This window comes from Thermobia domestica, chromosome 2 (assembly GCF_964235325.1).
Source record: "Thermobia domestica chromosome 2, izTheDome1.hap1.1, whole genome shotgun sequence".
Taxonomy (NCBI): domain Eukaryota; kingdom Metazoa; phylum Arthropoda; class Insecta; order Zygentoma; family Lepismatidae; genus Thermobia; species Thermobia domestica.
The window spans coordinates 292,077,702-292,090,138 of NC_137455.1; the positions used below are offsets into that span (position 1 = coordinate 292,077,702).

A 12,437-nucleotide genomic window follows, 5' to 3' on the forward strand; every position below is an offset into this window, starting at 1 on the left:
AGCTTTTTTCTTTATGTGGAACAAGTACGCTATGTATTTTGAAGAGCCTTTCTTTTGTTCTGAAGTAATTTTGAAGTTGACTTTCCTCTTTTTATCTTCCGCATGCTTCAGTTTAAGATACAAGGTAATGTATAATAGTTTATCTTAAGGAAATAGTTTATCAGTTGTGAACAGTTGAGATTGTTCTTATTATAAAACTGCCCAGAATAATGAAATATTGTGTTTGAGTGACTAATTACTGTTCTTTAAGTTGTCTGGAACATCAAATGGGAGGACATCTTTTCTTTTGATGCGTTTCTCTCCATTTCTTCTGAACAAATCGTTACGCGGGTGACTATAATTTTATTGAGAATGTTCATTTGTATGCAATGTTTCTTTTATGTATAGGAGTCACTACTGACGCTTATTGAATGAATAAATATGCACGTTACTTAATTTTTAATATGTTTATACAGTATTAAATATTAAATTAATGCAAAATGTATAATTTTAGTATTATTTTTTTAAAAGTATAGTCAAGAGCATACCCAGCATTATTTTTTTTCTGGAGGGGACATTGCTTTATATACTAAAAACGAACCGAAAGTCTTGTTTCAGGATGTGAAAGCATTAATAACTCGCCATGCATAGACTATATACATACGTACATACGTACATATTATTATTAGGTCCGCAGCCAGCCCGATTTTTTAGAGGCAGAAATTAATAGTGACTGGCGGTGACAGATATAAAGAACACACACGGAACTGCTTATTTATTTATGGAATCTGAATCTGTAACAATGTGGTTCGAATCCCATATTATGTAGTAGGTCCATGTCTCACATAGCCTCGCTGCTGAAAAGGACGTTCAACTCTACTCAATCAACCAACTAAAACCAATTGAAAGTTTCATGGGTGAGTGAGGGTGACCGTAGGATGTATCAAACATTGTGTATTATTTCAATGCAACTATTCTATGGAAGTGCATCTGATCCCATGTCTTTAATGCTTATGATGCAATAATAGGCTACTTCAGTTTGAAATTTTGGAATGAGAATAGGCCAATGGGAGATTGAATTGAATTGAAAAAGGGGGTGTTTGGTGCAGCCAGTAAAAAAAAAAAAAAAAAAAAAAATCATTTTACTTATAAAAGAGAAAAATGCTTTAAATTGAATGTAATTTGGTTATTAAAGATCCAAAAACTTCATATTTAGTTTCCCTTCAATTTAAAAATTCTCTTTAATGTTCTAGTTTAGAGGGGGCTGTTGAACCTAACCTGAACTAGCCTTTGGCTAGCTGGGGGCTCCGCCCCCATCCCCCTACGTTTGCTTGGCCAACGGTCTCGCACCTCTTAAACCCACAATTCTACCGAGTTTCAACTTTTTTTTCCTATTTCGACTACCTAAAAGATAAGATTTTATATTCCAAGGAAACTCCCATTTAAATAACATGGGAATTTCTTATTCCCCTTTAGACCCCTTAGAAACTAAAAATATTCACTTTTGGCAATTTTCCTGTCGGTTAGTCTCGCAAGACTACAATCATCCCAAATTTCATCACTCTAATCCTGCCGTAAGTGCTTAAACATTTTGGAGTGTAGAAGGTGTACCATAGAAATAACATAAGGAAGATTTTCCAATTGCCCATAGAATCCCACTAAAGCCGAAAATTTTATATTCGATTATTTACTTAGGTAACGCTAACGAAAACGAACAAGCATACCGAATTTCAAGTTTTTATTCCAATTCCAAGTACCTAAAACATGAGATTATATGTAAAAAATAATAAAAAAAAAAGTCCCGAAAGATTAGTCCCGAAAGGCTACAGTCATGTCAAATTTAATCATTGTAGTCTTACACGAAGTGCCCAATAATTTTGGGGTGTAGATGCCAATGGGGAAGATTTTTCAGTTTCCCATAAAACCCCACTAAAGCTAGATTTTTTTTAATTTGTAGTGACTTACTTAGGTAACGCTCACGAAAACGTACACAAGCATACCGAATTTGAAGTTTTTATTCCAGTTCTAAGTACCTAACACAAGAGATTATAAGTCCAAAAATTATCCATTTAAATAACATGGGGAATTTCTTCATCTCCCCTTTAGACCCTCTAAAAATTAAAAATATTCACTTTTGGCAATTTTCCTGTGGGTTAGTTCCCCACAGGAAAACTACAATCATACCAAATTTCAACTTTCTGCATCAACCGGAAGTACCCGTTATTTTATCTTAGTTCATGTAGTAATATATGTAGTTAGGATTAAGATGGTGCTGGTGATCACCAATCATCCAACGAAAATGGGCAAGCACGTATACAGTTTATTCTTTCAGTAGCTTCGAAGTGAGTGAGCCGATTTGATACAGTTTGGAGCAACTTGGATGATACGATGTTCTCCTTAGCTCAGAGAATAACGCACTAATTAATTATTCGCCGTTAGGAGTTATTGAGGAAAGAAATTGTATGGGTGCTTATTTACTGTTGTTGGCGAATATGCAGATAGACGTGAATTTCAGAGCATTCGGCAACAAAAGTGGATAAGCACCCATACAATTTCTTTTTTCAATAACTCAACAGGGAATAACTAATTAGTATAGTCTCTAAACTTTGTTGACATTCTTTAGACCTATAGAGATGTAAATATAAAGTAAGTTACTGTCTAAAATTTACCTGGGTATAGGAAACTATTGTATGGTAAACGAAAGGTACGCCTTAAGCAATAAATGATGAATACGAAATAAAAGATACGATTAATAAATTACAAGTTTTTAATCATATTTTTGTTATTCTTGAATTATTCATTCTTGAACCCGTTTTTATTTTCACCTGTCTAGTTTTCAAATACACTGATAATTTTGTAATTTAATGTAGTCCAAATATAATCTAATGTTATGTAATCTGGAAATGTGAAAAATATAACTTTTTTTCTTTTTCGTTCTTCAGGAAAATGTTGTTAGAAGAAATCGCTCACTATACGAATTTTGCTTCTGAACCATTTCAAGAATTCAGTAAGCGAGTGGACGCAAGTATAGAACTTATTCAGCCTGCTGAAGAATATAAGAATTTCACCGAGAAACACAAGTAAGTTTATGCACTTATTAATTGTTCTATGATTCCTTACGCAAAATTTCCAGTGAGCTCTATAGATATTTAATTTCGATTTAAATCAAGCGTTTGTTTTGTTATTCCAAACATTAATATATATTTGATTTTCAGAAAAGTCATATTCAGGGGACTTTTTAGTATTTGTGATATTGAAGCATTAGTATTCTATGCAAATGACTTCTTTCATATGATTGATGATCCAATGTATTTGCACTGTATACAAAGCAATCATTCGATCTTTACAAGAACAATACCAAACCTCAAGGGCACCCATGTTATGGTTTCCAAGCGGGCAAGTATAAGCAATGTTTCAAATATAGTTTCAAATTTTGCTGAAATTAATGTAAAAATTCTATTAGGTTTTCGATATTCCCAAGTACAATTTTCTCTTAGGGGGAAGGCGAGCGCCCCACCTTGCCCCCCCTTCTCGATGGGCGCCCTTGCCAAACTTCTTCACTTTCCCCACAATGTTTGCTTTCGAATGACTACAGAAAAGAAGAACTTGGTCATAGTTAAAAAAAAAAAAAAAAAAAAAAAAAAAAAAAAAAATCGAGATTTCAAACGATTAACACTTTTCGTGTTCCCCTATGTTAAAAGGGTTTCAGGGTGTCAGTTTTTGTCTATCCGTTAGTCCCGATGTATGTAGCCTATAAACTATCGTTGGAACAAAATTTTAAACTTTAGGTTTTTATAAGCTTCCCCAGAGGACATTCTCAAGTTTTATTCCTACCCCTACCCCCAAATAAGAGCAGTTTAATAAAGTGAGATTTTTTTTTAATACAATTTTCTCGAAAACGGCGCCAATGATTCCGTTTATATTTCATGCATCAGTTTTTAATGATCATTTCTATATTATGGTATAAGTTATTTCTCTGGGTAAAATCCAAAAGGTTGTTTACTTTGTTGTTGTTGGACATTTTCCTTAAGTACTTGCACAGTATATATAATTTATTCAACTATGACTGGCGATTTTGCTCATACGAGCATTTTATACATAAATATTTTATTAAAAGCCCTAAAATATGGCAAAAGTAATTTCTTGTGTAAAAAAAATCCATAAAGGGTAATGTGCTCTTCGGACTAAGTTTTCGAAAAACGCCTGATTTTCACAATTGTGTTAGATCATAAATAAATATTTGAATAATAATTGGATCATAATGTGATAGAATACAATTCAAGAAATTGGAGCGAGAAACCTTAATAATGGTGGTCCGTATTTTTTTATATATCTATTCTGTAGATATTTTTCCTCGCACCTTTTCTTATTTGTAGGTACTTTATGTGCGTTACTTAAAAAATCACAGGGGATAAGTTCATTTACTTGAATCACTTCATTATACAGTATTTTAAACATATTTGGAATTATTTCGTGGTTCTTGACTTTCTTATAAGTTCTTGTTTGAGTCACCCCTTATAGATTTTCAAATTAAATCACTTTGTTTGGAGTTTAGAAAATTCTAAACATAATTTCATAATAGAAATTTGATATTGTGTCATGAAATTGCTCAATAGTTGTTGTTGACTTACTAGGGTCAGCAACACTACTTCACAGAAGTGTTTATCCACTCTTGTTGAAGATATCTTGCTCCACGTTTGTTGTTCTTTCGGTGTCACTGACTTGGTTTTCTTTCTGCAGTACATGAAGCTCTTAGAAACATTATATTTTAATCCTATGACATACGGGTATTAGAAGCCGGAGAGAGAACTCGAGAACCCTGTGAATTTTGACATGATCTGAAATAAGTAAATAAATAAGTTGTCATAGCTGACTTGCAACATGCGAGAAATAAATGAGAGAAATTTATCTTACCAGGTATTCAAATGTTGACATTTCTATTATTTATTAATATAATTTATTGGTTATGTACGTCGTTTAAGTCTCTTTCCAGTACCAACTACATGTACTTTCAGCATTAAAATACTGGGAAACGTTAAATTGCTTCTTGAAAACAAACGCAATAAATTTATAATTTTAGTAAGAAACAATAAATTTATAATTTCAATAATTGGCAAAATGTCAAACATTTTGGGGAATATTCTCCCCTCTCAATGCATGTAGATAGAAGTTACAAGTAATATCAATGAGATTTTAGGAAATCCATACCTGCAAAGGAATTTAATTTAATACTGGTGTTCAAGAAATAAATAAAGGAAGCACATCTGTAGAGTACGATTATACTTGAGAGACTATATTATATTATTACTTCAATACTTTTTCTGTATTCAAGTAATAATATAATACTACTAACTCCAGCATCACTGTTTTTGAAAAAATATCGTCCGAAAAACATTCGCCTTGTAGATCTCAGGACAAAAGAGTTATACCATATATCAGATAATAAGTGAAACATTTATTTATGAAATATGAATATAACTGCGCGAGTCGTTTCTGAAAAAATGGCCCGAAAGTAACTCATCTCCAAGAATAAAATATCCCTTGCGGATTTTTGAAGGACAAATAAATTATGCCGTATTGTCATGTTATTAATGAAATATTTATTTATGAAATATGAACAAAATCGTCTGTGTTTTTTTATAAAGAAAATTGTCCGAAGGAAAAAAGTCACCCCCAAGAGTAAATCATCCCTTTTGGATTTTCCCAGAGAAATGACATATACCACAGTATAGGGTTATAAACGAAATATTGACATGTGAAATATAAACAAAATCGTTAGAGCTGCTTTGGATTTTCATCCTTTAGCAAACTACCCTTATATTTAGGGGTAGGAATAAAATTCGAAAAAAATTCCTCTATAAAGAATCTTAGGAAAACTTTGTTTAAAATTAGGTGCGAATACGTTGAATGATATGGCTTATAGGCGAGTGTACATACATCAGAACAAACGGACAAGCATTCAAAGATCAATTTTTCAGCATGTACAGGCAATGAAATATGTAAATCCGTTGAAACTTCGGATTTATTTTATATGCTTCTTACTTTTTTCACAATCATCCTACTTTCTTCTGTCCTATCGTCGCTCGAAAGTAAAAGTTGTAGAATGTGACAGTATGAAAACAAAGGGATTTCGGCATTGCCCTATGACCCCCCCCTCCAAAAAAAAAAAAAGTGTAGTATAGATAAAACTTACTGGTTTAAGTTTACAACGCAATTCTTGTTCAGAGATTAAAGAGACACAGAAGGAAATACTTTTAAAAAATATATCATCTGGTTGTATGTAGTGATCGAGCATGTATGTAGCAGACCCATAGCTAGGGAGGAGGCTAGAGCGGGTACTGCCCGCCCGAAATTATTTTATGCCCTCTTTGAAACAGGAAGTTATAAGAAATTGTAAAATTGACTCAAAACAAGACATGAAATTCTCGTAATTTTACGTATATGCCAACTTAAATTCAGCTTACCATATTTTTTTTATTTATTTCTGCATTAAATAGTATGCTTCTTGTTAGATGTGCCAAATATCCCCTTGGAACTTTCATAGTCTTCGATTTGTATACTATAATATTTGTCAACACAGTATATCCTTAGTAAAAGAAGCTACAGTTCTGTTACAGAATTCATAGATAAGTAAATAAACAGTTTTGTGGTGTTCCATGATGTCTTTGTCATTGCCCCCTCAGTATTTATTTCTGCTCCCTTCCGCCTCTAAGAAATTGAGCTGGCTAGAGGGCTGGTATGTAGTAATGCCCGGAAGTAAGTAGCTAGTTTATTCTGATAACTTCGAAAGCTTTTCTAATGTCTTTTGTCCGTAAGTATGACGTTAGTACTCATAAATTTTTCCAAATTCACAATTTTTCTGGTTCCGGATTTCCTTTACTATATTTATTTATTTTGGCATTACGACTACTTCTTTTCTTTTCGTGTAAGGAATAAATATCCAAAGTTTATTTGTAATACCCCATACATTGCCATATCCATATCCTGGGGAAGGATTTCCCTCTAATAACCGGTGTTATGTTATGATCAATTGGTGTGATTATGGTTATGTTATAGTTGTTATGTATAATTTACATTGTCTTGCTTTTATAATTATGCGTATCTTTTCTTAATTTCCAGAACAAACCCAGCCAATCCCATTAGTTTTAATTTCGATGAACGCTTATTGGAGGATTCATTGGGAAAGCTACAGCCTAATCGCATAACAGTAGATAATTTAACAATAGACTCTTTACGGAACAAAATGTCTGATTTGGAATCAAAGCTCAAAGATTGCCAAATGAATTTACAAGACAAACAGAATCAACTGAAAAAACACGAAACTGAACTTTCTTCTGTGAAGAAATCGACGGATACGATAAACAAGTGAGTGAACTGAAATTGCAAAAATTGAAGTTACGGTATAACAAACAAACAATTATATTTTAATAACTATAATACTTAACAATTACATTTTACCGAATAAGTTTGTCTGAGTTGTTAGTTCAGTTATCTGCAGGTGACTGAGAGTATAATTTATGAAGAATAATTTTACAATTCTTTAATTTCATTTATGTCGCAAATTTAATATAACTAAAGACCGGATGTTAGGCAAAATGCCTATTCTTTAATATTAAAGATATGATCAAAAATTACATTTTAAAGTATATATGGTGGGTTGTAGTTTCAATTTAAACCAATTTTAATTTGCCTAATTCTACCATTACTGCCTAAATAATTGCTTTAGTGCTTAATGTTACCTATTCTATGCATTTTCTTCAAATTAAGACTTTATGGAGGAAAATATAAAATTTTGTATTTCAATAAAGGATTCTGCCTCTTCCGAGAAATATAAGTGCTGTTCGTAGTGATAAGATGTAAAATTTTGGACTACTGATTGTACTGATAAAGTACTCTAAAACTTTGGACTGCTGGGTGTACTGATAAAGTGATAAAATTTGGACTGTTATGTGTAGTGATAAAGTGCTATAGAGAATGTATTTACTACATGTCAAGTTTCGTTTATCTCTCTCTGTTTATATATAATAAAAGAAAATATTAACAAACACGTATGAGTTATATTTCTATATTCTTTGAACATTATCTGAGACTTGAATTTATTTTTTAATTGTATTGACTATTTATCTTCATTATTTCGAGTTACATTTTAGTGCCTATTTAACTGCTTGTTTTTAAATTTTAAGTGCCTATTTTCCAGGTTTTTAATGGTCTAAACATCCGGTCTCTAAATGTAACAGAATTAGCAAAGGGTGGAAAGAGCAGTTAACTGTCAGCTGTAGAAACAGATACGAATTTTCTGTTCTGGTGTTTCTTATTTCGTCAGATGAATAGCATTAATTCTCCAAAGGAATTTAATATCATTAGGGGATGAAGGAAAAATATACGCTGTGCTATAGAAAAACATTAATAAAAGTCTGAAGGAAAATGTAGAAAATCTTTGAAATAAGAACATGGGGGGGGGGGTAGAACATACAAACTGGCAACACTAAATAGAAGAATTATAGTACATTAACAAAGAACATTATTAAATATTAAAAGCTCTTGTAAGAACTTCGGATCCTGCTCATAGTACACGCGATTTATAATTCGGGATCATCGAATCTGCATGAGTTTTGCTTCTTTATACTTCATTAGTTTACGGTTATTTCATTATCTTTAGAATTTATCGTCAGTCCTCTTTAGCCTAAAGTGCATAATCACAAGATGTTAAAGAATATCATCTTAGATTATGTTAATTTTACATATTATTATAGAATATACATTGGGGCTTAAAAACATACTTGTTTCATTCTCTCTAAATACATTGTTAACTCGATGTTCCTAATAATGCGAGAAGAGTGATCGTAATATTGTATTTTAAAATTTACGCAGGTATATATTGTTTGATCACGAAAAGTGGACATATAATCGCAGATGGTCACATTAGGTAGGTAATAGAGTCGAGAAAAGTAATGGAAGTTTTATTTCTTAGAAAATTTTATGGAAAATAATAGGAATATTGTAGTATATATTGGAGTATTTTTAAAATATCAACAAAAAAATCAAAATAGAATTTTATATACGAGTAAGTACAATAAAATTTTGAAGACTACTGTACTTTTGTATGAATAAACGAAAGAAAGAAATAAGTAATACACAAAGATGTGTATTATTATTTTTGTTCAGTTATTGTCATTCAGTTCGAATTGTGGCTTATTTTCATTCAGTTTAAACAAATGAAATGCGATAATTAATTTTGCGTCTCACGATTCTTTCATGCAGGCTAAAGGAGATGGCGGGGATGGGTGATTAATAAAAGTGAATAATGATGGAGTCACAGTATGTTTGGTTTTCTAGGTACTCTCCGCACTTTTCAATATATTCAGTAGCATCAACTTGCTACAGCTGAACTCTGGCACGAAGTCTTGAAGGACTTAAACCTATTCAGATGTTTAGTTATTACAGGTTGTTGATTAATATATATATATACAGGGTGGCCCATTTTAATTAATCCACGGAAATGTCTGAAAAATGATAAAACATAGAAGAAATTTTTGAAGTACACGTTATATATTGCTAAGGGGGAAAACCAATTCCGCCAAAAGTACCCCTCTCCGTCCCCCCTAAATGGGGGTAACTTTGAAATGTCAAATGGGAACATGGGTCGAGTAATACCTCGTTCGAAAGGTCCTGGAAAACTAAGTAACGCTGTACCAAAAGATGTTTCATATTGTGCACCAGTTTCTAAATGGCCGCCATGATATGGTTCGGAAACTCCAGTACCCGTAGTATGAAAACCATGGAAGGTAAATGAATGGAACAAAATTGAAATACGTAAATATCATAGGGCATATCGAATGATGTAATCCCTGTGATCCCAGTGGCCTCCCTGAAGGGGTCTTGTGGGCTAACTTTAAAATTTCAATGTCCGACCGGACAACGGTTCGGGTGTACGCTTGACCTACCTAATGCTGTTTGGAAGGCAGACTTCATGCATAGAGAATTGGTGCACTAAGTTAACGCGGATGGCCACAGTTACATTTTGATTAACTATTAGCATTCATGTCATATTGTGAGCTTGAGGGACGAAACGGTGTGTACGTATATCCCCGAAATGCTTTCTGAATAACCAGCACGCATTGCATAAAAGTTTCTCTTTTTTTTAGTCACTATAGCGTCACCCTTACAAACAAATGTTTCAACCACACCATACCTATTTGTAAGGTTAGCCTTAATTTACGAATTAAAGTAGAGTTCTCATTTGAACTTTCACTTTACTTTCCACCCCACTCATATACAGAGCGCAGGGAGAGATTATTTTGCAGGACTTGGATTTCTCTTTATACATTATGGCAATTTTACTCTAATATTTTTATCTCTGTTGTATTATTCTCGAGCCTTGGAACGCCTCTGTGGTTTTCCTATTTAATTTTCGTTATTTTCATTTATGTATAACATTTATGTATAACCGTATTCATACTATGGGCACTAGACGTTTTCTTAGACACAGTCACCATGTCTTTGCGATCATTTTGAAAACGGTGTCTCATGTCGAAAATTTTCTTACAGAAGCTGTTTGATATTAATTTGTCTATGTAACGTGATGTTACTCGCTTCAAGCTGCTATTTGAAATTTTCAAGTTGGCCCCGGATACCTTTCAGTTGGCCCTTGGAGTCACCCCGACAACACCTCTCGATGTGCCTTACGTCAGTTAGCTACTCCAGTTTTTCTTTTGTTGATTTATCTCCAATCGCTTTCATACTACGGGTACTAAACCTTTTCTCTGACACGGATACTATGTTTCGGCGGCCTTTTGAGAACACTGCCATTTCACATCAATCATTTTCTCCTGCAATATGTTAGATTTTGCAAGATTTATCGAACGAGGTACCACTCGACTCATGTTACTATTTGAAATTTTGAAGTTAGCCCCCAAGACCCCTTTAGAGAGGCCACTGGGATCACAGGGACCACACCGTTCGATATGCCCTATGATATTTACGTATTTCAATTTTGTTCCATTCATTTACCTTCCATGGTTTTCACACTACGGGTATTGGAGTTTCCGAACCATATTATGGCGGCCATTTTGAAACCGGTGCACAATATGAAACATTTTTTGGTACAGAATTACTCAGTTTTCCAAGACCTTTCGAACGAGGTATTACTCGACCCATGTCCCATTTGACATTTCAAAGTTACCCCCCGTTACCCCCATTTAGGGGGGGCGGGGAGGGGTACTTTTGGCGGAATTGGGTTTCCCCCTTAGCAATATATAACGTGTACTTGAAACATTTCTTCTATGTTTTATCATTTTTCAGATATTTCCGTGGATTAATTAAAATGGCCCACCCTGTATATATATATATATATATATATATATATATATATATATATATATATATATATATATATATATATATATATATGTGTGTGTGTGTGTGTGTGTGTGTCTCAAAAGTCCCCTGACATAGGGTAAATCTGTTATTATCAGAGTTAAACAAAGTGAAAGAGGGGAAACCATCTCCAAGTATGATGTTTTCAAACTAAAGTGAAAGAATTTTTTAAATCGGACGAGCCGTTTGAGCTGTACACTCTTTATGCGCCCAATGTTAAATGAAAATGCAATGTTCCCATTTACCTGGGTCCATAACATAAGTGAATGAAGTCACTGTTTGAAATGGGGGCTGACCATCGACATGGTAACATAAAAGACAGTAACTTCACTCACTTATGATGTGGGTCCAGGTAAATGGCAACATTGCATTTTCATTTAACATTGGGCGCATAAAGAGTGTACAGCCCAAACGGCTCGTTCGATTAAAAAAAAAAAAAAAAAAAAAAAAAAATCCTTCACTTTAGATTGAAAACATTATATTTTGAAAAGGTTTCCTCCCCTCCACCTCTTACATTTTGTTGTAACTGATAATAACAGAGTTCCTTGTTAGGGGACCTTTGAGACAGTCTCTATATATATATATATATATATATATATATATATATATATATAAATTTATATTATATTTATATATATATATATATATATATATATATATATATATATATATATATATATATATATATATATATATATATATATATATATATATATATATATAACTAAAACTACCATGTATAAGTGTAATAATACTGATTTGTATACATTAAAAACGAAATAAAAATTAAATTATAAAAGGAAAAAGCTTTTGGTATTGATAAATAGCTAATCAATAATTTTATTATTGGTGTTTTTAGGTTTACAGTATTGCATTGGGCGGCTGACATTCTGAGGAAAGAAGTGAACGAACTGAAGTGCTTGGAGGGAAAACTTCAGCGTCAATACGATATGATAAAGTCTTCGTTAGGGAAAATCGGATGCGAAGAAGTACCTCTGGGCTGTGATCTCTCCCTTGACAGTTCCTTTATAGATGCAGATCATCAAGTGAGTCTTCTAATGTTTTCATTTGTTGTTTTTTAT

The 12,437-nt window shown here is 32.9% G+C and overlaps 1 protein-coding gene across 3 annotated transcripts in view; it reads left to right on the forward strand.

Moving 5' to 3' along the window:
- FER (tyrosine-protein kinase Fer) overlaps positions 1–12,437 on the forward strand; it is a 285,225-nt gene that overhangs the window by 223,388 nt on the left and 49,400 nt on the right. For all 3 annotated transcript variants that reach the window (XM_081748883.1, XM_081748884.1, XM_081748885.1), the window contains exons 6-8: positions 2,922–3,059; positions 7,099–7,344; positions 12,215–12,401. In XM_081748883.1, the coding sequence (XP_081605009.1) occupies positions 2,922–3,059; positions 7,099–7,344; positions 12,215–12,401 (571 nt within the window). The remainder of the gene's footprint in view (positions 1–2,921; positions 3,060–7,098; positions 7,345–12,214; positions 12,402–12,437) is intronic.